This window comes from Ambystoma mexicanum, chromosome 5p, assembly GCF_040938575.1.
Source record: "Ambystoma mexicanum isolate Mex_15411 chromosome 5p, UKY_AmexF1_1, whole genome shotgun sequence".
In the NCBI taxonomy this organism is placed as follows: Eukaryota; Metazoa; Chordata; class Amphibia; order Caudata; family Ambystomatidae; genus Ambystoma; species Ambystoma mexicanum.
In genome coordinates, this window is record NC_090930.1 from 968,083,054 (window position 1) to 968,110,348 (window position 27,295).

The following is a 27,295-nucleotide window of genomic DNA, read 5'->3' on the forward strand; positions in this document are numbered from 1 at the left end:
CTAGGCAAATCACGGTCTCTGGTTTAACCTTGCTTGTCCAGTTTGTTAGTGAGGCAGGTTCATCACCTCACAGTCTGGAAGGAGAACATCTGCTTTCAACAGGCCCATTACACTGAGGCCCAAGCGTAAAGCTAGGGCGCTTGTTGTGCGTGCAATATGCAGAGAATTATTTTCTGCATGATCCTTACGTCCAAACAGAAGCAGCCCACTACCAGTACGTATGATATGATATGTGATATGAGTCATTTATAATGTGCCTGTATACATGTGTTTCTAGGCGTGACAAGGTAGGGAAGACAGAGGGAGGACAAAACAAACAATCTTACTAGACCTTGTGTCATTCAGATCGTGCAAGTGCAGGGGGGAAGTAAGAGGAGAAGTGCCAGGGAAAGGGAAGGGGGAACTGCAATCAGGCCAGCATTGCTCTAAGTTAGTGCAGTCAGGGCAGTGTGCAGGAAGGGCTGAAGGAAGTGCAGGGGCTTCTGGTCGTGGAGAAGTCTGGTGCCCATTGAGATTCTGAGGGTAGACAGGCAACCAGTCAGTGCCACTGATAAGTGGATCAGCAGGGGAGAGAGAGAGAGATAGAGAGAGAGAGACAGAGAGAGAGAGAGAGAGAGAGAGAGAGAGAAAGAATTAGTAAAAAGGAAGGTCTTGAGCTGCTTCTGGAACCTCAGGTGGTCCGGCTCATGTTTGAGATGGGCAGGGAGGCCATTACAGAGGGAGGCATCTGCAGAGGAGAGAGATCTACTATCCACTCTCTACCTAGAGAAGTGTCTTACCCTCAGAGAGTTAAAGGGTTCGAGAAGGTAGGTGCTTAGGAAGAGAGTTGTATGTAGTGCGGGCGAGGTCCGTGAAGTGAGGGAAGAAGGAGAGAGTGGAGTTGAACATGACACCTAGGTTTTTTGCTTCACAGGAAGGTGCAAGAAGAAGGCCCAAGGAGGGTGGCTAGTGTGAAAGAGGGAAAGCAGGAGCAGGTGTCCCAATGAGAAGTATCTCAGTCTTACTAGCATTAAGAACGAGATGGCTGGAGGCGTACCAATCCTGAATCACGGATAGGCAATCAGGAATGAGCGAGAGAGGAGAGGAGGCTGAGGGGAGCCTGAAGAAGAGCTGAGTGTCATCTGCATAACACTGAAAGTTAGAGAGGGGAGAGATGAGGTGGGCCAATGGGGCCAAGTAGACTTTGAAAAGTCAGGGTGAGAGGTTGGAGTTCTGGGCAACACCACATGTGGAGAGAGAGGTGGTGGAAAGAAAGGATCCAAGTTGGACCCGGGAGGGTCGGTCCAGGAGTAAGGAGGTCAACCAAGCCAGGGCCTGATCCATGATGCCCAGGTTCTCACACAAACGTTTGATCAGGATAACATGATTGACTGTGTCAAAAGCAGAGGAAAGATCAAGGAGGATGAGGACAGAAGGAAGGCTAGAATCAAGATTAGTGAGCAAATATTCACGGGTGTTTAGGGGAGCAGTTTCTGTTCCTCTGGCTGCTCTGAAGCTGGACTGATGGTCATGGAGACAACCAACAAATTCAGTGTGGAGAGTAAGCTGGAAGAAGGACAACATTTCCAGGAGTTTGCCCAGGAAAGGAATGATTGTTTGCCAGGCAGGTAGGATCGTCAGAAGGATTTTTAAGGAGGGGGTGCACAAGGGAGTGCCTGAGGAGAGAGGGGAACATTCCAGTGCCAAAAGAGTGATTGCAGAAATCGGCCAAGGCTGGAGCAAGGGTGTTAATGTGGTCCTTGATGGTTCTGGAGGAGCAAGGGAACACCTGCTTGGATGACTCTTTCATAAATCAGCCTTGTCTAGAAACTTCCTCAGGTTTAGTCAAAGAGAAAGAGGAGAAAGGAGGAGAGGGAGAGGTGGGCAGAGGGAAAACAAGAGAGAGGACAGGAAGTCCTGAGTTTTAGTGGTGAAGTGAGAAGCCAGAGCCATACAGGGAGCCTGGGAGGGAACAGGAGAGTTGGAGACTGCAGAGGGATTGTCCAGCTCCTTGCAGATTTGAAAGAGTTTGGTTGTGTTGTTAGAAGCCGCAGAGACGCGTGCTTGGATATAGATGTTAAAGAATTTGGCCATGTAATGAGCATTTTACCTGTTGATCTTTCACACAGGAACATGGTGTGATAGGTTGCTCAGTGCCTTGTTCCATCTGCCAGCAGGACACGTTCCCCCTGTATGGAAAGAGCAAGTCACATTTTAGGGAAAAGCATCTCTGTGTGTCCACAGTGAACACTTGTCAATGTATTGAGTCATGCCACGCACCCCCCACCCCCTTTTTTTTGCTGCCCTTTTCTATTGTCTCAGAGAGCAAGGTCTGTCTACCCCTGGCAGGGGCACCCGACACTACTCTCCGGACAAGCTACAGCTCTCTGTGATCACTATTGTAGCAATGGCACAGTATAAACATTTCTTTGGTCATCCCCCATTTTCTCATGGCGTGTTTCCTCTCCATTGCCTTCTCTGGAAAGTGAACATGGCATGGAGCAGTTTTCAGGTTTCTTCCTTTTCAATGCATGGTGCCCTGGCTACCCAGAAACCGACTGCCAAGCTCTGCTGATGGATCAGGTAAGCAAGAACCCGGCAACCCCATGGGCGTTAAACCACGTATTACTGGAAAACCACAGCCTGTCTTAGCATAAACCGCTGCAGTGCTCGCTACCGGTAAATGGATGGGTACTTTTACTGTAACATTAGTGTTCCGTTTACAAATAAATCTGTGTTTAGGGACTGGGAACCGCGTGCCTGGCTGATTTATATATAACCGTACAACAATAATGCAGGAGCTGATTGCTGAGGTCCAGAGGTTGCGCCAACAGGGTTTGCTTGGTAGACTGTGCAGCAGGGGTATACTCACGCGTCATTGCCATGCGACGAGCAGGGACTATCATGGCCGACGAACACTCTCAGGAGCGTTTGGGAAAGGTTTGCAGAATCTTCTGTGTCGGCACTGTTTAATGAAGGAAAAATACACATGTTAACTCCTTTAGGTTTTCAAACCTTGACAGGCATCTGAAAGCGCATATCCTCTGGACAATTCAAATGCTCCCCAGAATACCTTCGCTCAATGCGTGATGGGGGCAGGCCAATTAGCCTTCCTACTTACCCTCCCACCCCCGCTACAAATACAATATTTTTCAAAACAAGAGTGTCATTTTAAGAGCGAGTCTGATCCCCTCAAAGTTTGGGGGAGTGCAACAACTGCCCCCAACTTTTACATGGTTTTATTATCAATTTTCAAAAACAAGATTTGGATTTGCCTCCTGCTCCCAGGCAAACCTGCTGGCAGGAGCTACAATGCCTCTGGGGGACACCGAGAGGTGGTGTTTTACGCCAAGTAACAATTGGTGCGCTGTCATCTCTAGCCGGGCAAGCAATTGCGTTTGTGTTTCCCTATTAACAATTCCTAGCAGCGTCAAATGGGACATTTCCATCACATAAGATTGCAGAGGAGACAATCATTTACAACCTGTTTACACATTTCTCATTATTTGCAAATTAAGCGTGGTTCATCTTTTTTAAAGTGAAGTGTCTTTTGGAGAAAATGCACTGAGCGGAAACACAGTTAATTCTCTCCGGTTTCTCATTAGTTACCTAAATGTACCCCTATACATTGTTTTATTTCGACATTTTATTTTCCCCCTTTTCTTGTATGATCTTAAAGGAGCAATACTATGCACAACCCTTCAGAACTGCACATTGAACCTACACTGGCCTGCGCCGCATTTTATATATCACTATAATGTCCATTGAAATAATTTTAGGAATGGTATACCACATAAGCGTTCAAAATACAAAAAAAAAAATCATCAGTGGATCTCGTAGCTTTCCAGGCAAATGTCCATATTCCAGGGTTTGTGTGTGATTGAATTGCTCATCACTCACCGTTCTACGGCTTTTAGGGAGCTAGCATGTGAAAGTGAACGTAGCCAGCGTTATCATTATCCATTGCCAATAACTGGGTAAAACTATTAAATAATTGCGAGATGCAAACAGTGGGAATGCAATTATTCTCTTGATATAGCAAAGTGCTCCTTTTTAAGGCCATGTTCATAATTAGTTGAATGTGAATATTGAGGCCTCATCTTTAGTCTTTATTGGTCACCCCTTGTGACAGAATGTTTTCCTTGAGGGTACATGTGACGAATCAACTTCTGGGGCACCAGTGGTCCACGGATAAATATTGTTTTCTAAACCATCAATCAGCCCCACACCTCTAGTACACCAGAAGGGATCCGAACAGAGTGGAAACACAAGCAAATTATAAACCTCCTTGCCCACTTTTGGTAACGTGGACGGAATGGTAGGCTTATCTCCGCAAGGTTGTGGATCGCTGGTTAGTTGCAACACAACGAAAATACAATTATTACCCAATGATTAAAGGGACTGTTCAGTCGAGGTTGTATACAAATATCTACTTTATTATTATCAAAACAGACAGTTCTAGCACACTACAAAATAACACCCACCCTAGAAAGGAATGTAGAGGACAGGCAGTTTCAAGAAGGAAAAGGAATGCACTCTAATTATTTTACCAACTACCCTCATGTCAGTATTCAATCACAGTAGTTCAAGGATACTTGGTTTCAGCACAAAGGGAGCAATGGGTCGTAAAATGTCACTCAGGGTCTTCAGAAAAGGACTAGGGGGGCAGAACCACAATGTATCTTGTGCTTGTAGAAGTTCTTGGTGCTCAACACTGTCAAGTCAGTTTTAGGGTGCTTTTTAGCTCCTGTGACAGACGGAAGAGAGCTACAGGAATCAGGCGGTAGGCAGTTAGGCGAGCAAGGCTGGACAACTGTGCTGCTCGGGGTGAGGAATCATTGTCTCAGTGCTGGTTGGTGGGGCTGTAGCGCTAGTGGAGGCGTTTCAGATGACATTAGTGACTGCAGCGTGTCAACAGTCAGCACTGCAGTCGGCTGCAGCTCAAGGGGCTCAACTGGTTCGAAAATGTCCTTTAAGGTGGACACTGGTTGATGCTTGTCAATTCATGCCTCCTAGCTTCTTCACTGATTGATTGATTGATTGATATTTTATTTCTATCGCGCTCGTACACAAGTGTTTCAGAGCGCGACAAGGCAAGGGAGGGGAATAGGGGAGAACAAAACAGCAAACTTACTAGGCCCAGTGACATTGAGAACGTGCAAGTGCATGGGAGAGGGGGGAGGGGGGAGGGGAAAAGTGCATGGAAGGGGGGGAGAAGTGGAAAGTGCGAAGCAGAGGAGAAACTGATAAATAACAATAAATAAATAATAAAGGCAACAAACAGTGGTAATGCAGCAAGCAAATTACAAGTGCTAGGTTTAAGGCAGCAGACAGGGTAGGTCTGATAAGTGCATGAAGAAAAAGCGGGGGCTGTATGGGTACAGATACAGACCCCAGTGCAAGGGGTGGCCCGGAGGCAGTGCGGGAGGTTGGCAGGTTGAGCAGGTACCTGGGCCCGAAGGACAGAGTGTGGCCAGGTGCACGGTGCCAAGAGAGAACACATCAGCAGGGGAGAGAGGGAGCGAAGGCAGAAGAAAAGAGGAAGGTCTTCAGGTGCTTCCGGAACCAGAGATGGTTCTCCTCAAGTTTTACAGTGGATGGGAGGCTGTTGCAGAGGGAGGCCCCAGCCGAAGACAGAGATCTACCCCCAGCTCGTTTCTTTGAAAAATGACTGACCCTGAGGGAGTTGTTGGTAGAGGAGCGAAGAGTTCGAGAGGGGAGGTATTTGCAGAGGGATAGCTGAAGGTATTTTGGACCCAGGCCCCAGAAAGCCTTGTGGACAATGCAGAGGGTTTTGAATTTAATCCGTGCATCCACTGGGAGCCAGTGGAGAGATTTCAGAGCTGGAGAGATACGATCCCAGGGCTTGAGGCCAAGTCTCGCAGTACTGTTCTGGATTAGTTGCAGAGGGCGGTGTCACAACTCGACCCTGGACACTGTGGGGAAGATGGAGGCTTACTTAGGCATCTTTGCGGTCCTTTTACCGTTCTAGTCTTTCTGGTCTTTTCCCTTTAAAAGGTAGCCACGCCCAAAACGCTGTGCGTTGCAACTCGCATTGTCAGCCTTTCGCTAACTTCGCCTGCAGTGCCGCTCTTCGAGCTTGGTCCTTTGAACCTTTACTCCGTAGAACTTTGCCCGCTTCGGCTTTCCCTGTTTCTCTGTTCTTTCCGTCTCACGGCCTTTCTGTCCGCTCCCTCGTATCTACTACCTCTCCCCTCTTGTGCTGGGTTCCCTACTGTTACTCTCCTCCGTGTTCCTTCGCTATTTCGCTCCTGCTTGCTCTCTCTCTCTCCCGCTCGATTCCTTACTCTCGTTCACCCGCTTTCGCTCCCGCTCGCTCTCTCTCATTCATTCCCTCACTCTCTCGTTCCATCTCTCTCATTCTATCTCTCCCTCTCCCTTTCTTGCCCAGATGTCAATCTCTCGCACTTTCACTTTCACTTCTGTTCGCTCTCTCATTTTTCCCTCTCTCTCGCTCTCCTGTACTAGCTCTCCCTCCCTCTCTCTCTTACCCGCATATTAGCTGATACCTTCCCTCTTGACTGCTCTTGTGCAGCCTCCGCTTCAGCTTTCCTTGTACGCAGTGGATATTCTTCCAATCCTTTCCGACATCAGCATACCTCGTCCTGTTATACTTGGACTTAAGTACTGTTTGCTGCATTACTATTCATCGGCCTCCTCCACTTCCGACACTCTCCCAGCCAGCAAGGACTCACCATCAAACAGGGTTTTTTCTGCCGTCACTGGCTTTTTCCCTGGCGTCAAGGGACTGGCTCCCCTGGGTCCACCTGACAGCTTGTTCTCACCACTGTCAGGGTGGCCTCAAGCGTAGACCGTCCCTATCTCTACGAGTGTAAGAAGGACAAGAAGGAGAAGAAGGAAAGGAAGGGAAGGAAGAGTTCCAAGACGGACGAAGAACCGGATGAGATCAAGAAGGAGAGGAGAAGAAGACCTAAGAATTCTATCCAGGAGGATTCCTCCAAGGAGTCAGGTGAGGAGTCACCGGGGGTGGTAGTTTACGATTCTGACAGTTTGCAACGCCGACAAGTCAACATGGCCTCCCTGGAACAGATACAGGAGATGGTAGCTGCTATCCAAGGCCTTCAGACTGAAGTGCAGAACCTCCGAACCGAAAATGTCAGTCTACGACAACAGATAGCAGTACGAGATAATACTCGGGGCGACTTGCCTCCACAGTCGTTCTCTTTTGATAAATATGATGGTAATCCAAAGCAATTGAAGGAATTCTTGGATGCTTGCATGGTCTATTTCACTTTTAGACCTAAGGCTTACGAACTAGACAGGTCCAAGGTTGGTTTCCTTGTTTCTAATCTCGTCAGAAATGCCTTGGCTAGGGCCACCCCGTTGATATCCCAATCCGACCCAGCAGTCAACGATTATTCCCAGTTTACCCAGCAGATGAGATCCAGATTCGACAGACCCGAGGTTCTGTTTTCTTCTTACGAAGCCCTCTTGGACATTCGTCAAGGGAATCAAGATGTTCAAACTTATGCTTCCGCATTCATAAGACTGGCAAAGGATGCAGGATGGCCCGACTCTGCTCAACAAACCCTCTTTCGCCGGGGGCTCCATGACGATCTCAAAGACGAGCTAGCCAGAGTGGCCCGTCCGGCCTCCTTCCAAGAACTAGTGACCCTGACTCTTCAGCTGGAATACCGACTTCTAGAGCGAAGACAAGAAAAAAGGAGGTTCCGAAACCTTCCTTCAGCCAGTACAACCCCAGTTCCTCTACCTACTCGGAGCCAGGCTGAAGAACCGATGCAGATCCGAACTACTAGAGGCCCCCTGACTCCAGAGGAGAGAAAGAGATGCAGAGATCTGGGTCTCTGCATGTACTGTGGATCTTCTAAGCATTTGCTCCGGAACTTCCCAGAGGTACCTCCAAGACGTTTGGGAAATGCTTCTCCCCAGTCTTAAGCAGGGATAAGAACCGGGCAGAGGCGATCAATCCCTGCAACCTTACTTGTCAGAAAGCTACAGAAGAAGATATCAGACTGTTGGTGTTTACCATACATCTCACTTTCGAGTCCAATCCCACCATTGAGGTCTTGGCTATGTTGGACTGTGGTGCGGCGGGTAATTTCATCGATGTCCAGTGGGCTCAAGATCAGGGGGTGCCTTTTCTACAAAAGAGCTGTTCCTTACCCGTAGAAGGAGTGGATGGAACTCCACTCTCCTCTGGGCCCATTGTACAAGAAACCATACCCGCTACTATGCTTCTTTTTCAACACCAAGAACAGATCGTTTTCGATGTGATAAGAGCTTTACACTTCCCAATAATACTGGGAATACCATGGCTACGTAAGCATAATCCTGCTATAGACTGGTCAGCCAACACTATATGTTTTTTATCTTCTTTCTGTACTTCTTCCTGCCTTCTTCAGACTAATCCGGTTCCTGGTAAGGGAATCCTTACTCCTATGTCCGCCTCAGTGGTGCAGATGGTGCCACTCTGCTATCAACAATACGCCGAACTTTTTGAAGACGAATTACCACGCTCCTTACCTCCTCATCGGCCTGAAGACTGCTCCATTGAGTTAAAGCCAGGTGCTTCTGTTCCTTTCGGCCGAATGTACCCCATGTCTCTTCCAGAAAGAAGGGCCCTTAAGAAATATCTGGATGCAAACCTTCAGAACGGTCTCATCAGAGAGTCACGCTCCTCTGCCGGAGCAACACTGTTCTTTGTACCCAAAAAAGGAACCTCCGAATTGAGACCGTGTATTGACTATCGAGGTTTGAACTGTATGACTATAAGAGACAGATATCCCATGCCTCTAATTAAGGTAGTACTGGAAGCAGTTAAAGGGGCTAACATTTTTACCAAACTCGACCTTCGAGGTGCTTATCATTTGTTGAGAATCAAAGAAGGGGATGAGTGGAAAACCGCCTTCAGAACTCCTCTGGGACACTTTGAATATCGAGTAATGCCCTTCGGACTGGTAAACGCCCCAGCGGTGTTCCAACGGTTTGTGGACAAGATATTCTCTGACCTGCTATATTCTTTTGTGGTAGTCTATCTTGATGACATTCTTATCTTCTCTTCTTCTCCGGCCGAACACCAGAGACACGTAGAGCAGGTGTTAAGGAGACTACAAGAGAACCACCTATTGTTAAAGCCAGAAAAGTGCATCTTCGAGTCCTCTTCAGTTCCCTACCTAGGCTTTATTCTCTCCAAAGGAGTTCAGATGGATCCCGAGAAGGTGAAGGCGGTACTACTATGGCCCACTCCCAGCAGCCCTAAGGATATACAGAGGTTCTTGGGTCTCGCAAATTTTTACAGACGCTTTATCCCAAATTTTTCGGAAATTGTGCTACCCATTACCAATCTACTAAAGAAGGGTCAAGAATTTGTATGGGACTCGAAGGCAGATCAAGCTTTCCAGGTACTCAAAAAGGCCTTCACCACTGCGCCCATCCTCATTCAACCGAACCAGTCCCTTCCTTTTGTGGTTGAAACGGACGCCTCTGGAGGTGCCATAGGGGCAGCCTTACTACAATCTGGTAAGGATGGTATCGAACACCCGGTAGCTTACTACTCCCGGACACTTACCCCGAGTGAAAGAAACTACTCGGTATTGGAACGGGAATTGCTGGCCATCCGCCAGGCTTGTGTCGAGTGGAGACATCTGTTACAGGGGGCTGCTCATCCATTTTTGGTGAGAACTGATCATATGAACCTTAAGATACTCCAACAAATGGAGTGTCGCAATTCCAGACATGCCCGGTGGGCCTATTTTTTCTCCCAATTCGACTTTGACATCACGTATCTTCCAGGGAAGGAGAACGTGTTGGCTGAAGCCTTATCCCGGAGCCTAGGAGAAGAATGCCCAGAAGATGGACACAAACCCGAAGAGATTCTTTCGGGGAAAAGAACATTAGGAGCGGTCAATTCATTTCTACAAGAGGTTGAACAAACATCTAGTTTGACCCAGATACCCAACGACTATCTGTCTTCATTGGAGAAAAGAGGGACAGTGTATTTCTACAAAGACACGCTGTTTCTTCAGTCTAAAGAGCTTCAAATTCAAGCCATGTCTTGGTGTCACGATCTACCTTCTGCTGGTCACAAGGGGCAAGGAGCCACAGCCAATTTGGTATCAAGGTATTTCTGGTGGCCCACTTTAGCCAAGGATGTAAAGGCTTATGTAGCCGCATGTCCTATTTGCGCCTCCAATAAATCCTCTACTCATCGCCCTCTGGGTCTCCTTCAACAAGGACCTTTGCCAGCACGTCCTTGGGAACACATTTCTGCTGATTTTATCGTGGATCTTCCTCTCTCTATGGGTTCTACCGCCATCATGGTTACTGTAGATTTCTTGAATAAGATGGCACACTTTTCTCCTCTTTCTGGCCTACCTTCGGCTCCGGAATTCGCGGAGGTTTTTCTGAGAGATGTGGTTAGGCTTCACGGTCTACCCCAAACTATTGTTTCCGACAGAGGGTCTCAATTCACTTCTCGATTCTGGTCTACACTGTGCAAGACTCTGGGTATCAGTAGAACTCTCTCTTCTGGTTACCACCCCCAAAGCAACGGACAAACTGAGCCTCTAAACTCCACCTTAGAACAATACCTTTGTTGTTTCTGTGGTCATGAACAGGAGAAGTGGAAGACCTTTCTCTCCACGGCGGAATTCGCCTACAATAATACAGTGCACTCTTCCCTAGGAACCAGTCCATTCTTTTTTTCCTATGGCTTTCATCCCATGCACATCCCCTTGGTCGGTATACCCTCGACTGCTGTTCCTGCTGTGGACCAAAGACTTTGTGAGCTAAAACGTATACAAGGGGAGGCTAGGAAGAATTTGGAGACTAGCAGGGAGCTCCAAAAGAGGTATGCTGACCGGAATAGATCTCAAAACCCCAAATGGACTGTTGGCACTAAAGGTTTGGTTGTCCACTAAATTCTTGCCACGCTGGTTACACCCAGGAAAGTTTTCTGCCAGATTCATTGGGCCTTTCCCCATTTCTGCTCAGACCAATCCGGTGGCCTTTCGCTTGAAAGTTCCTCACAGTATGAAGCGCATCCATCCTGTGTTCCACACGTCCCTTCTCAAGGCCTACCTATCAGATCCGCATGGTCGGACAATGCCACGCTCATCATTTCCCGATAATCCAGAACCGGAGGAATACGAGGTGGAGAGGCTGGTGGATTCTCGCTACAGACATGGTATTGTTCAGTACCTGGTACATTGGAAGGGTTACTCTGCTGCAGAGCATACCTGGGAACCTAGAAGCCACATTCATGCCCCTCGCTTGCTACGTCGTTTTCACCGCCTCCATCCGGGTAAGCCCGGGGGAACCCAGATGAGAAGGGGGCATACTGTCACAACTCGACCTAGACCCTGGGGAAGATGGAGGCTTACTTACGCATCTTTGCGGTCCTTTTACCGTTCTAGTCTCTCTGGTCTTTTCCCTTTAAAAGGTAGCCACGCCCACAACGCTGTGCGTTGCAACTCGCATTGTCAGCCTTTCACTAACTTCGCCTGCAGTGCCGCTCTTCGAGCTTGGTCCTTTGAACCTTTACTCTGTAGTACTTTGCCCGCTTCGGCTTTCCCTGTTTCTCTGTTCTTTCCGTCTCGCGGCCTTTCTGTCCGCTCCCTCGTATCTACTACCTCTCCCCTCTTGTGCTGGGTTCCCTACCGTTACTCTCCTCCGTGTTCCTTCGCTATTTCGCTCCCGCTTGCTCTCTCTCTTTCCCGCTCGATTCCTTACTCTCGTTCACCCGCTTTCACTCCCGCTCGCTCTCTCTCACTCCCTCACTCTCTCGTTCCATCTCTCTCATTCTATCTCTCTCTCTCCCGCTCGATTCCTTACTCTCGTTCACCCGCTTTCGCTCGCTCTCTCTCATTCCCTCACTCTCTCGTTCCATCTCTCTCATTCTATCTCTCCCTCTCCCTTTCTTGCCCGGATGTCAATATCTCGCACTTTCACTTTCGCTTCTGTTCGCTCTCTCATTTTCCCCTCTCTCTCGCTCTCCTGTACTAGCTCTCCCTCTCTCTCTCTCTTACCCGCATATTAGCTGATACCTTCCCTCTTGACTGCTCTTGTGCGGCCTCCGCTTCAGCTTTCCTTGTACGCAGTGGATATTCTTCCAATCCTTTCCGACATCAGCATACCTCGTCCTGTTATACTTGGACTTAAGTACTGTTTGCTGCATTACTATTCATCGGCCTCCTCCACTTCCGACACTCTCCCAGCCAGCAAGGACTCGCCATCAAACAGGGTTTTTTCTGCCGTCACTGGCTTTTTCCCTGGCGTCAAGGGACTGGCTCCCCTGGGTCCACCTGACAGCATGTTCTCACCACTGTCAGGGTGGCCTCAAGCAGAGACCGTCCCTATCTCTAAGAGCGTAAGAAGGACAAGAAGGAGAAGAAGGAAAGGAAGGGAAGGAAGAGTTCCAAGACGGACGAAGAACCGGATGAGATCAAGAAGGAGAGGAGAAGAAGACCTAAGAATTCTATCCAAGAGGATTCCTCTAAGGAGTCAGGTGAGGAGTCACCGGGGGTGGTAGTTTCCGATTCTGACAGGCGGAGAGTAGAGGCAGGTAGATTTAGAAAGAGGTTGTTACAATAGTCCAAGCTTGAGAGAACCAGAGCTTGGGATACCATGAGCTTCTGGCGGAAGGAGAGGAAAGGCAGAGTACCTCTGAGGAGGTGCAGTCAGAAATTTGACTTTTTAGGGACCTCAGAGATGTGGGCGGAAAAGGAAAGGGTGGAGACAAAGATGACCCTGAGGTTCTTAGGCTCACAGGTGGGGGTAGGAGGAGGGCCAAGGGAGGCTGGCCAGAGATTGAGGGGAAAGGATGGTGAAGGTGTGCCGATGAGGAGGATCTTCGTCTTTCTGTCATTCAGACAAAGACCATTGGCGGCACACCATTCTTGAATGGCAGTTAGGCCATCAGAAATGAGAGAGGGAGGGGAGGTGGCAGAGGGCATCCTGAAAATGAGTTGAGTGTCATCAGTGTAGCACTGGAAATTTGAGCAGAAAGTCGCAATGCAGTGGGCGAGAGTTGCCAGGTATTGGTTGAGAGGGAGATAGATGATAGGAAGGAGCCAAGTTGGACCTGGGAGGGTCGATCTGAGAGGAAAGAGGTCAGCCAGGCCAGAACCTGATCAGTGATACCCAGATTTTCATGGCGACGGTTGAGCAGGATGGTATGGTTGACCGTGTCGAAGGCAGAAGAGAGATCAAGGTTGATGAGGACAGAGGGAATGTTAAAGTCAAGTTTGGAGAGCAGATCTTCACGGATGTTCAGGAGAGCAGTATCCATGCTTCTGGCAGCTCTGAAGCCAGACTGGTGGTCATGGAGACAGCCAACAGAATTGGAATGAAAGTTAAACTGAGAGATGGCCAACTTTTCCAGGAGTTTGCCAAGAAAGGGAGTAATGGAAATTTGGCGATAGTCAGCTGGACAAGAAGGATCAGCTGTGGGTTTCTTAAGAAGAGGATACACAAAGGAGTGATTCAGAGGGGAGGGGAAGGATCCAGAAGCAAAGGAGTGGTTGCAAAAATCAGCAAGGGCCGGAGCGAGGGTGTCAATGTGGTCCTTGATGGTTTTAGAGGAACAGGGATGAACCTGTTTTGAAGAGGCTTTCATAGATCGGACTTGTTTAGCGACCTCGTCAGGGGTGAAAAGAGGAAAGGACGAGAAGGATGGTGGGAGGGTGGCTAAAGGAGGGTCAGCAAGCCTAGATGGAGAGGGAAGAGGAGGGGTGTGGGTGGAGAGGGTGGATAGGATGTCCTGGGTTTTTTAAATGAAGTGAGAGGCAAGGGCATTGCAAAGAGCCTGGGAGGCAACAGGAGGGGTAGAGACTGCAGCAGGGTTGGCCAGCTCCTTGTAGATTTTAAAGAGTTCGGCCGAGTTGTTAGATGCCTCAGAGACACGAGCTTGAATGTGGACTTTCTTCTTGGTGAGGACAGAGTCGGTATTGCCTTTGTAGCAGGCGACAGGCCAGTTTGTCAGAGGATGACAAAGGGGCTTGTGTTGTCCTTTAAGGTGGACGGACCAAAGCTGAGGAGACTGTTGCAGGCAACGGCCTTGTCCTTGGTTTGGGTCAGAGACTCTCTGGCACTTTCCACCTAGGAAGCTTGCATGCAGAGCCTAGCAGGGCATGCTGTGTGCTGGCTGGGTACCGGTTCTGGAGCTGCTGGAGGGTCCTCTGGATTCAGTATCTCCCTCTGTTCCATGGGAGATATTTAGGAGAGAGAATCTTGCTTCCCTCCTTGGAAATCCTGGCCTTCCTTCACTAATGGAAGCTAGAAGTCAGACTGTAGCTATAAGCAAGGGACCAAATTAGTTCTTCTTGTTACTCCTTGCAAAGTCTTCAGATGATCTACCCAAAAGAGGGGCTCAGCCCTCTTTTAAAGCCAAATGGGCCACAGTGATTGTTGTAGTCTAGGCCTATCTTAATGGACCAATCCTGGATCCCACTAACAATCTCCTGCATGCCTGAGGTCATACTCAGAGTCAAGGGGTGAAAACATGCAATACTAAGCCCCGCCCAGATTCCTGTCTGTTGTGAATCAAAGGGTCTCTCTGGTTAATTGAGCTCTTGGTGGTTCCTGATTAAATCGGCAGGACCCCTTGAAGCTGCAGTGATAAGACATTCCGTCTCCTGTAAACCAAATTCTCATACCTTCTCGAATGGGGCCCCCTCTGGGGGTTGCTTACTGTAAACGCATAGTCCCAGACATGAATGCTCACTGTCATTGATACTTTAGGGTGGGAGCTGGACTGACTGTGCATACAAAAGGGGTGCTGGGTTTACTGTCTCCTTTGTTTTAGATTCTGCAGTCAAGCCCAATGTGGGCCTGTTTGAAGTATACTCTATTAGTATGTTGATTAAGTTAATTGCTGCCACCATCTGCAGAGGGTAAACACATGCACAGAGCAAATCCATGGAACTTTTCATAGTTAATTAGGCTGGCCATGGCAGGAGGAAGGTTTTGGCCCTCCCCCTTCTGAGATGCATTGTGTACTCCACCAGAGGTTGTGTACTCCACCTGTCAGATCCCACCTAAATATGACAGGGAGGACTGTGCCTGTTGACTGTGTGTCATACACATGGGTTCAAGTCCACATGGTTCCAATGTCCGCACCTTACTGCCTGCCCATACGCCCCACTTACCCGGCTGCAGCATGGTGGTCAGATTGGGCACCTCTGGAGGAAAGCGGGCTGGGACAGCCGCCCGAGGTCGTTACGACCGTTGTTTCATTGGCAGTTGCCATGGCGCTGCACAACGCTGCATCGGGGCCGCCGGCTCGGCTTGTTTCCGCATTGCGTGATCGGGGAAAAGACTATCACATGCTACTCACGCGGAACACGTGACGCGGAAACGGTAGGAGAAACATGTCACGTGACGCCTATCACCTGATTCATAGCTCCGTTTAAAATCAGTGATGGTACGCTGACACGTTGCTTCAGAGCTGCTTCGTATCGAGAACTGTTTGGCGTTTCATGGAACTTCACCCCTTGGCTATTTGACTACGGAAAGTTCACGGACCCTTCTTTGGATCACAGACGAACTCGTATTAGGTTAGCTAAGGAGACACTATCTAATTGTACACCGATCTAATGGTGTCCCTTACCTCCTTAATCGCATATCAGAGGCTAAGAGAATCTATGGATTGGAAATATTTACAATTCATCTTTCGCAGTACTCTCGTGACACTTTCAAATGTGCCCCACGCGATTTGTTCACTTACAAAGAAGAAATCTGTTTTGGTTGCCAAACCTGCCACAAACGTTTGTAGCAATCTGCAAATTCGATGGAGCAATTGTGATTTCATTGGGCAAGTACCCTCCAACGGATTCATAACTATCATATCAAAAATAAAGTTATGCTACATTTTGCATATTGCTTTCATGTCTAGACATAAAGGTATGCTACCTTTTGCATCTGCCATTTGTGGAACAAAAAAAGGAAATCATTTGAAATTAAAGAAACAGGCTTCAATTGTAAAACGTTAACTTAATGAAGAGGGTGACATGGCAGATGTCCCTTTTTAAAACTTATGGAAAGTGCTAAAGAAAAGATAGAACTACATCTTACAAAAAAATGTATGTAGTGATTCATGCAAGGATTACATTGAACCGAATTTGCCGACACCACCATTATTCCCCACTCTGGCTTTCCTACTTGTCCTACAGATGAAAGAGACACTTGCTCCACATGCCCGCCTTTGAAGATGCCCTCACTACAAATGGGCCCAGTTACACCCAGAAATTCTATTATTCTATTGGCAAAGGAACTGACACCTCTCCCAGGTGGAGAGACTATATTATCGGTGGTCGGGCTTGGGATATGCACTATGAGGGAAGCTAGAGAACAAAGTGGAAATGCTTGAAATAAGAAACTTAACCTGGTGCCGCTTTGATGTAGGACAGACACTTAAGAGAGATCCAGGAAATCCAAGAGGCCAGAAATCTGAAGGAAGAAGAATTTGTCCATCTTGGTGTTTACAGTATATCTTTTCCTTTTTAACCACTCTCCCCAACTTTCTGTGAACCAAGGACTCTGGGTGAGACTCAGCAGAGGAGGGAAAATATGTAACAGGGACACAGATTTGCCATTAAAAAGAGGACTAACAAAAAGGCCCAATCCACTGTTAGGATTTTACTACATGGGGTGAATTCCCCTTTTCGAAGAACCATCTTTTGGAATAATCATTGAAGAGGAATGATCAGGACAAAACTCTCCTTTGAGCTTCATATGCTTAAAGTCCCCGACATAGGGTGAAGACAATATTTGATTGGGAGCTGGCAGCTCCCTCCTCAACCACTTGAAGGTTTTTTTGCAACTCCAAAATACATAACATCAGGACAACCTCCCACTCATACCCCCACTCCCAAACATTCCAACACATGGGACAACTTCCACCCATCGACACTGACACCCTCCTCACCCTCGCTGACAAAATAAAACCTGCATACTACCTGGATGATGCCTGTCCACCTCAAGCCACTTCCATTTGCATCACCACCCTAACTCCCCACTGACTCAACATCACCAATTTCTGTCTCACATGGTACTTTTCCCACTGCACTCAAAACTGGACAAATCTCACGCCTCCACACAAAACCATCTCTCGGCCCAATGCTCTATGAAAACTACTGCCCCATTACTACCATGGCATACAGCACCAGAATCATGAAATGCTTTGTCATGGTCACTACCCAACTGCAACAACATATCACCACAAACTACTCAACCCTTTCCAATCAGGATCTTGATCTGGACAGAGCACTGAGACATTCATATCATCACAAAGGAGACACAGCACTACTTCTACTAGACACCCTAGCCCATAGGATCAATCTCTCTGGCACCGTACTCAACTGGTTCACCTCCTTTCTCGCTGACACACTTTGTCTCCGTTCCCCCTTATCGATCAGATGCCAACCCTGGCCAGGCTCCTCCCCATCTCCACTCCTCTTCAAGCTATATGTTGAATCCCGTGGACAGATACTTCGCAAACACAAAGGCCATTTTCCACCAATATGCTGACAACACACAAATATACTACCAAATGTTTTCCCCTTCACAACTCCACACCCTCAAAACCTGTCTCTCCACCTTCACCTACTGCATGCCCACCCGCTTCCTCAAACTCAACCCATGCAAAACAGAATACCTCCTCATCTGCCCCAAGACACAATCCCCGACCTTACACCCTGAATACAAGGACTCTCCACAGACAACCCACACATATCCCTCTTCACACCTGTCAAATCCCTGGGTTTCACTATCAATCCCGACCTTTCTTTCACACACCACAGTCGCTGTCACCAAAACATGCAATCTGCAACTACACCTCTGATGCAAAATCAGACATATTCTTCGTCTTGAGGCCTTCTGTACCACAGTCCAATCACTTGTTTTCTCTAAGCTGGACTATGCAAATGCTCTCCTCACTGGACTCTCCAACAGCATTCTTACCCCCCCTGCAAGTCATACAGAATGCAGCAGCCAGACTAATCCTCCACCTACTCAAAGATTCAAGTATCACTCCAGCTTTTGCCAGCTCCATTGGTTCCCCATGCCCCAGAGAATTGCATTAAAAAAAAAGCGCTAATAAGAAGGACTGTAGAGCCAATACAAATGTCAAAGGTGGAACTATAAATGGACATGAGGCCCCATAAAGAGGCTTTTCTAGGTTCTGCCCCTGACATTTATACCTTAACCTCTAGCGACAGTCAGTACAAAATGTCATATCATTAAAATAGATTTTTAAACCAATAATTTAGAATTGATGCATTTCTCCCCATTGTCCCTCACCTTTGTCATTTATAAACATTGTCATCAGCACATATATGCACGTTTACCTTAATCTGTGTATTTTGTTTACAGGGTAAAAATTAATTAGTGTTTTGACCACATATCTATGTTTGAGTAAAGTATCTATGTTTTAAAAGAACCCTCTGAGGATGGGACAGGAAGATTTGTCACCCGTGCATATTGACACAATCTTCTTTATTGACTCAAAGTTGGTCAAATGGAGACCCCAGTTGTCCAGTAACCATCTGCTCACCCTTCCAATCACTTTTCTGGTTCCCCACTACCTCACAGGTGATTTACTCATAATTCACAATCCACAGAGGTGACACATACTTCCATTAGCTGTCAGCCCAGGATATAACATACCTCACTTCATTCCTCATTCATGAACCCTCACATATCTACATCTTTTCTCGTGCACAACCCTTCCTGAGTTCCACACTTGACCACCCCCGATCCTCACAGAGCCTTTCCTTACTGTATCTACTTGCACTGTTTAACTGTACAAAGGATCACCTTTCCTTCTCTCAACCTCCTTTTTTTTATCGTCACCCAATCACCTACATATTATATCAGTTATTGTGCACCCTTTCCTTTAATGTGTACGCCTCAACAACTCTTCTTTCCTGCAGTCCCCTCTCCTCCTCACATCTTCGACAGCAACCTTAGATGCTCTTGCCCTTCCTATCCACGTGTGACACATTTTTGTATTTCCCTTCCTCACCCTCATTATCTTGAATTGACTCACTCCCATTACTGCATAAGATGAAATAGTGAGAGAGCAGATTTGAGCTCTCAGTATCTCTTTTCTACTTGTGCTGCACACACCAGCTAATCTTATTGCATTCACAATGCACCGGTTAACCCTCTAAACAGCTCCATTACATTCAGGATGATAAAGGACGTCCATTTGTTTACAATTCCACCCCTTTTCAAGTACTCTCCCAAACCTTTCCTACACATTGACTCCCATTATCGGTAAGACCTGTGTATACTTCCCAAACATTTCCTCTAAAGGTTCAGTCACAATAGTAGCATTTTATTCCCTCACAATTTGAAATTCGATCCACCTTAACAATGAATCCAACCCCAGAACAATAACCCCCATGACATCATCCAAAATCCACACCACCCAAAACGTCCATCGCTATCTCATCCCAAACACATTTTGGCACCTCTGCCTTTATCAAATGTTGTGTACAAGCCCTCAGTCCCTTACCAGCCTCCTCACATTCCCTAACATTTTCCATCGCTCTGTCAAACCCTGGCCACCAATAATCTTCTTTCAACACAGTCTTTGTCCTTGTGATCCCTATATGCCCCTCATGGGCAATATCCACCATTTACTTTGTTAACGTCCTAGGTGCTACTTCTGTATCCAGCGGTATAACAAACCTCCTTCAATAATTAACTCTTCCCTCACCTCCCAATATTCTCTCTCCTACCCCTTTATTTCCATCTGTGTGGCCATCCACATTCCACTCCTTGAACAGCATACAGTGTATCTCTATCCTCACCCATTGCTTGTTCCTAATCTTCCCTACCTATAACACCGGTGTGTGTCACAAACACCTGCTCTGTCATCTTCTCTCTCACACATTCTTCCCTGACATCTAACCTAGATAAATGATCTGCCAAGACATTTTCCCGTCCTGGTATCACTTCCATTTCAAACGCATACATCTGCCCAACTGGCAACGTGCCTTGACACCGTATCTAAACCTTTTCATTCAAATATGGCTTTTAGAGGTCTATGATCTTTTCTCAAAATAATCTCTGCCCCCCAACAAAATGTCAACACTTCTCCACAGGCCAATGACACGCTAAAGCCTCCTTCTCTTATTCAGAATATTGCTTTTCCTGTCCACATGAAACACTTGATGCATGAACAATCATGTTTTCCACACCTTCCGTAACAACTAGCGTGAGAACTGCTCAAACATTACCGTAATCACGGACTTCCTACTCTTGTCAAAATGTTCCAAGATCCTTGCCATGTCAATCTCTTTTATCACTTGGAATTCTTCCTCAATAAGATCCTTTATCACATACTTTATCTGCAAAAATGTTCACACATTTTTGATTAAATTATATAATTTGTAAGAAAAATTGTAATTCCCCTTTTGTTTGTAGAGATTGAATCTTACGAATAGTGTCCACCATGTCTTTCTTGGGCCTCACCCCATCTTTAGTTATCTCGTGCCCTAAATATTCCACTGATTTCTTATGAACAAACATACTTTTCATTTCTCATAGTCATTCCTCTCTCCTCCAATATGTCCAGTACCCTTACTAGTTTGAATTCCTCCACGGCCATTCACCACCGCTGTTGCGGGCTCCATTGCTTGGCCCCACCCCCTCACAGTCTGGCACGGTCATGTGACTTTCTCATGACCACTACATAGGAACTGTCCCAGGACCTGGTGCTGATGCTCTGTAGTCTGTGCGTTGACATTGGCAGTGTGTGCTTGTGCTGCCTACCTGCTTGCCTGGATACCATCTGCTGCCTGTGCCCCTGTTTGTCTGGGACTGTAGAATTCCTCCATAGCCGTTCACCACCGCTGCTGCAGGCTCTGTTGCTTGGCCCGAAAACCCTCCCCCCCCCCCCACAGACTGGCACAGTCACGTGATTCTCACGTGATCGCTACATAGGAAGTGCCTCTAGGGCTTCCTTAGCCCTGGGCATCCCACTCAAATGGTGACCATCTAAGGGCTTTGTTTTTCCCAGTTTGCCCCTGTTCCCACCTGGTCCAAGTCTCCCATTATGTTACGTGTAACATTCTACTGCTCTTTTCTGTTATATTATTTTACTGTGGCTCATAACATCCAAGTGCATATTTCTTCCCGTTCTGTAGACTTTTACCATCTTCATTCCAGTTCTATCTCGAATGTTATTTTTTCCCAATCTTGTCTCAGTCACCTTTCCCGATTTCCAGTGGTATCTGGAATGCCATATCCTTATGCAATAAGTGGCATGCAACTCTTGACATTTTCCAATGACTCAATCTCCATTTTCTCTGTCTTACTGAAACCTGGATCTCCCACTCTAACATGACTCTGGCTTCCCTTTTTTTATTTTTCTTTCAATTTCTCGCATATCAGCCGTGTGGCTGGCCATAGTGGAGGGGTAGTTATTCTTTCTCTTTCTTCTTGGTTGCACCAGCCCCTGCCCGGTTTTCTTCTCTTCCTTCCTTCTCATCTGTTGCACCAGCCCCTGCCTGGTTTTCTTCTTCCTTCCTTCTCATCTGTTGCACCAGCCCCTGCCTGGTTTTCTTCTTCCTTCCTTCTCATCTGTTGCACCAGCCCCTGCCTGGTTTTCTTCTCTTCATTCCTTCTCATCTGTTGCACCAGCCCCTGCCTGGTTTTCTTCTTCCTTCCTTCTCATCTGTTGCACCAGCCCCTGCCTGGTTTTCTTCTCTTCCTTCCTTCTCATCTGTTGCACCAGCCCCTGCCTGGTTTTCTTCTCTTCCTACCTTCTCATCTGTTGCACCAGCCCCTGCCTGGTTTTCTTCTTCCTTCCTTCTCATATTTTGAGTTCAATTTTTCTTCATTTGTCAAGCCTTTTCCTATTTCGTTTTTAGTTATGCACCAGCCTCCCGGGCCTCCTCTTTATTTATTTGGATTTGTAAAGTGCACTAGCAGCCCAAGGGCATCGAGGCGCTGTTGCATGAAATCGTCTTAGTTACAGGCGGCTTACTTTGCTCATGGTTACAGTGAGCTTGTAATCAAAACAGTCTGAGAAATGATAATATTGATAGTACAATAGGGGCACATACACAGTTGGTTACAGTTTTCGATAGTCATACAGTTGTAATAAGTGTTACGTAATAACTAGGATGGAGCGTGCAGTCTACCTAGGGTGATGGTCCCAGAGAACTTGATTAAACAAACAGCATCGTTTTTAATGCTGTCCTGAAGGCTAGATGTGACTCAATACTCCTCATGTGAGGGGGCAGTGAGTTCTAGTGTGTTGCTGCCGGGCTGGGACCGGGACACTGGACCCGCCTGCACGCATTCTCTGGGTTTTAAGAATGGAGATGCTGTTAGTGTAGGCAGATCTTGTTGGTCTGGCTGAAATGGGCTTGACTATTCTTCGGGCAAGGTACAGTGGTGCCAAGTTATGGGAGCATTAGTGTGTCAAGGCAAGAGTTTCAAGGACGATCTGTTCTTTAATGGGGAGCCAGTGAACCTGCTTCCTGGTATCAGGGATATGTTCCCTCTTGGAAACACTGGTGGCGGCCCTCAGGGCATTATTCTGGACGGTTTGGAGTTTGGCGATGTTTTTTATAGATGTCCTTACAAAGAGGGCATTGCAGTAATCCAACTGGGATCCAATTATTGCTCTTGTAATCGTGAGACAGTTCTGTTTTGACAGAAAGGATCTAGCTGCGTTAAGCAATTCATAATGGTAGGCGGAGGTTGATGCAATGGCGTTAACCTGCCTGTTCATAGAGAGGTCGGAATCGAGGTAGACCCCCAGGATATTAAATGCTTGCGAAACAGGGATTGGAATATTGTCAATCGTGAAAGAGCTGTATTGTTTGTCCAGTTTCCTAAGGGTGGCTTGTGATCCAATTAGTTTGTTTTTTTCACTGTTAATAACCAGTTTTCTGCCATCCAGGTTTGGATGGTGGAGTGTATGGACTTAAGGGTTACCATGTCAGCCTCAGTCACCAGTCAGGGGGATGAGGACCTGCGTTTCATCAGCATAATTGGTGGATGTGATGCCCAAGGCAACCAACATTTGGAACAGTGGCCTTGTAAACAGGTTATAAAGGATAGGATATATGCAGGAGCCCTGTGGAACTCCACATTTAATGTTGCTTGGATGGACACAGGCTGGGTCAGAAAAGACTTACATAGCCCTTTCTTGGAGAAATGCAGTGATCCAAGCAATGGCCTTGGGAGAGAAGTTAGCAGCAGAAGAGAGATGGTGGCAAAGGTATTATGATCCACCAGGTCAAATGCTGCAGACAAATTTAAGAGCAGAAGGAGAGCGGATTTGCCCGCATCTCTGAAATCGTCCATTTGATTTTTTAAGTCTGAGAGTGCCGTTTCTCAGTTGGGACAGAATCCCAACTGCTGGAGGCCGAGCAGGTTGTTCGCCTCGAGGAATTTTTGGACTTGCAGATAAACTGCTGTGTGGAGAATTTTGAATAGGAAGGGGACCGTAGTGATGGGTCTAAAGTTCCCTGGGAAATTTGGGTCAAGTGATGGTTTCTTGAGGAGAGGGCGTACCCATGCTTCCTTGAGACCAGTAAGGACATGGCCTGACTGGAAGGATGCATTAATGAACGCTGTGAGGAACGGGGGCAGGGTGGGTGCACAATCTTTAATAAATTGAGCCAGGCAAGCATTCCATTTGCAAAAGGAGGGTTTGATCGACTTAAAAAGGGCACTGATTTCCTGTTCACTCATTTCCTTATAAGCAAAGGGAGGGGAGTCACCAGCAGTCCTACATTTTAGTTCAGGAATTTGGTGGCCGAGTGTCTGTAGATGGGCAATGATTTTATCTTGCAAGGTGTTAAGTTTATCTAGCACAGCAGATTGGATATTATTTACCAGTCTCCATTTTTGTGAAGGGTAGGTTGGGGGAATGGGTGTTTCTAACTCCCTGAAAATAGCAAAAATGTCTTTGGTTCCAGATTTAGCATTTGCTATCCTTGTATTAAACGAGGAGGTTTTTGCTTTGATTATGACTACTTTATATTCTTTAGAGATAATCTTAAAAGCTAACTTGGAAGAGTCATTAGGGTTCGCTTTCCAATGGGAAAGCGCTGTCCTTTTCCTGGCACGTAGCTCAAGAAGCTCTTGGGAAAACCAAGCATTGGAATGCTTGGAACACTTAGCTTTCTGTTGGGTGAGAGGGGCGATTACATCAACTGCTAGAGTGAGGACGGCTTTGAAAGCATTCACAAGAATTTCTGGGTCACTAGAAAAAGGGGCCTGAAGGGCAGCCACTAGGAGGTAAGGGGTGAGCTTTTCCTTAGTGAGCTGACACTGGCCTGATCACTTCATGGGGTGAAGTTCAAATTGAATGGAGTGATGGTCAGACCAAGGAATAGGAGAGATGTCTATGACCCTGAGGGAGCAGTTATAGTGGGCAAGCCAATCAAGGGTACGGCCTTTAATGTGGGTAGGTTCCATGATAGTCTGATTGAACCCTAAGGTGGATAAGGCTTTGTTAAGGGAGGCTGCTTGGGAATCGTTTGGGCCATTAAGGCCTAGGTTACGGTCTCCCAGGAAAATGGCGTGGGATGATTTATTCAGGTTGTCAAACAGAGAGTGGATCAGGACATCTGGAAGTCTGAAACTGGCCCTGGTGTTCAATGTACAATATTGAGGGCAATGGTGCAGTTAGGGGAAAGTTTAACTTTAAGATGAAGATAATCACTATTATGGCCAAGTGCCCATTCGACCCTTCTGATGGGGATGGTTTCTTTAGCAATAAGAGCTACCCCTCCACCTTTCTGAAGAGAACGACCTTGTCTAGCCTGGTGGGAAGGCGAGGGGCAGGGCTGGGCCGGACACTTCGATGAGCCAGGTTTCACTAATTATCAATAGGTCAATGTGATAACATCATGAACGTCCAATGCATGGGCAGGGAGAGAGTGGGCATTAATAAGGATACAGGTAAGAGGAGCATTTGGTGAATCCCTTGGGTGAGACTAGGTACAAAACTGTTGGTATTTGGCCCGTGCAGATCAGTGTTAGGCACAGGCAAATCTTTTCTCCACTGTTCTGCCCTCTTTGCTTCCCTCTTTTCCTACTTTATAATTTGCATCTTGACTCTATTCATTCTTCCTCTGCGCTTCTTTTGCTTCTGGATTCCTGTCATCATTTTTCTCTGAACTGTCCTCCGTTTCACTCTTCTGGATCTTCTCTCATCTTCTCCTCTATCCCCTGTAATTTGTTAGTTTCTTCTCTTCCTATCTATTCATCTGACACCTTTTTCTGTGCTTTTCCTTTTATTTACTTGTCTCCCTCCTTCCACTACATATTTTCTACATTGCGATCTTCGTTCCTTTGATTTGTCAAACTTTTTGTCTTCTCTTACTTCCTCTCTCCCTCCTCGCCATTCATTTTCAACATTATTTGCTAATTCTGCACTTGCCTCCTTTCAGCCTGCTCTTTTATCTACTTTGTACTCTCTCTATCATGAACGCCCATTCACTCCTTCATGCAAACCTCCTCATCCATGGCTTACTCTGTCTCTTCTTGCTCTCTGTTCCTCCCTTCGGAAACTTGAGTGCCAACGAAAAAAGTCTCAGTCGCCTCTTGATCGTGAATTACCGTCAACAGCTCACTCTTCTTATGATGCTTTTCTTCTTGCAAGCAAAAAGCAATACTTTTCTTCCTTGACTATCTCTTTCCCACTACCCATCATCTATGCCAGCTTTTCAAAAACATCCTTTCTCCTTGCACACTGAACCCATTTCACTCTTCTTCTTTCTGCTTTTGACATTGTTGATTACTTCACTACTAAAGTTTCTAATCTGTTTGCCTCTTTTCCTTATCCATCTCTGCCTGCTGCTCCGTCCTGCCTCTGTTCTCTTTCATCTTCTCCTTCCTTTTATGCCTTTTCTCCTCTTCCTGTGGCCGACACAGCTCACTTTCTTGATCATGCTCATCCTACTGCTTCTGTCCCAATCCCATCTGCCGTGATTCCTCTAGTCTATCCTCAGATTCTTTCTTATCTTACTATTCTTATAAATGTTTTACTTTCCTCTTCTGTGTTTCCTGATTCTTTCAAACACGTAACTGTTATTCCCATCTTGAAAAAAACCCTCACCTGCTCCCTCTCATCCTATTAATTTTTGACCGATTTCTCGGCTTCACTTTTTTTCTAAACTTTTGGAGCGCATTGTATATTCTCAAAGTTTGTCCTTTCTCCATCTTCATTCTCCTCTCCCCCCCACTTCAATCTGGCTTGAACGTTTCTCACGTTTTTCTCTCTGCTCGGCACAATACTTTCTTCTATATTGATTCTACTTGATCTCTTGTTTGATACTGTTGATCACCCTACTCTACTATCTACTCTTTACTTCTTGGGTATTTCTCGCTCTCCTCTTTCCTGGCTCAAATCATAAATCCTATCTTTCTGGTCACTCCTATTCTGTATCATGTGTTCTGTATTCTGAGCTGGTCAGCTCTCTCACTCACACACTCTTCTCTATGGGGTTCCCCAAGGCTTTGTCATTGGCCCTCTCTTGTTTTCATTATATACTATTCCTCTGTTATCTCCTTGTTCAATCTTTTGAGTTTTCTGAGTCTCTCAATTCTAATGTCTTCTCCTGTCTTTCTTCCGTTCAGTCATGGATAGCCTCTCACTTCCTTCATCTCAACCCATCTAAAATGGAAGTCTTCTTTTTCCTTCCTCCTCCCCATTTCCTTTTCCTGCTCCTTTCTATCTTTCTTCCCTACTTCCCTTCCTCAGCTGTCTTTCTATCCTTCTGCTTGCAAGCTAGATGTTCTTTTTGATTCTTCTCTTTTGTATTCATTTCACATTTCTCTCAGAGCTCGCAAATGTCATTTTCTCCTCTAAAATCTTTGTTGCACTCGTCTTTTTCTCTCTTTCCATGCTACCAAAGTCCTTGTTTTTGCTTTATTTATATCTGGTATTGACTACTATTCCTCTCCCTTGATTGGACTACCTGCATCCCGAATTGCTCCTCTACGTTCTATCTACAATTCTGCTATTTGTTTACTTGTTGGTCTCCCCCGATTTTTTATTCCTCACTTTTAACAGCTGCTGTCCTTTTTATTGTATGCTAATGCCTTCATGGCCTAGCTCCCCTTTACCTTGCTTCTTTTGTTTCTTTCTATTCACCTGCCAGACCCCTGTTTTCTCAGTCCACTTACTGCCTGGTTGTCCCTAAACCCCCTTGTCTATCATCTCCTTTTTGTTACTTTGCTCTTCTTGATCCATTCCATTGGAATTCTCTCCCATTTACTATGCATTCTTTGAATGCTTACTGTCTTTTCCGTACTACCAGACATCACAATTCTTGTCTTA

At 46.6% G+C, this 27,295-nt stretch overlaps 1 protein-coding gene across 1 annotated transcript in view; it reads right to left on the reverse strand.

Annotated features, from left to right (window-relative positions):
- ABCA13 (ATP binding cassette subfamily A member 13) overlaps positions 1–27,295 on the reverse strand; it is a 2,251,223-nt gene that overhangs the window by 1,178,229 nt on the left and 1,045,699 nt on the right. The window contains exons 30-31 of the mRNA XM_069613428.1: positions 2,852–2,944; positions 2,090–2,168 (exon numbers count right to left, since the gene is read on the reverse strand). Coding sequence (XP_069469529.1) covers positions 2,090–2,168; positions 2,852–2,944 — 172 coding nt within the window. The remainder of the gene's footprint in view (positions 1–2,089; positions 2,169–2,851; positions 2,945–27,295) is intronic.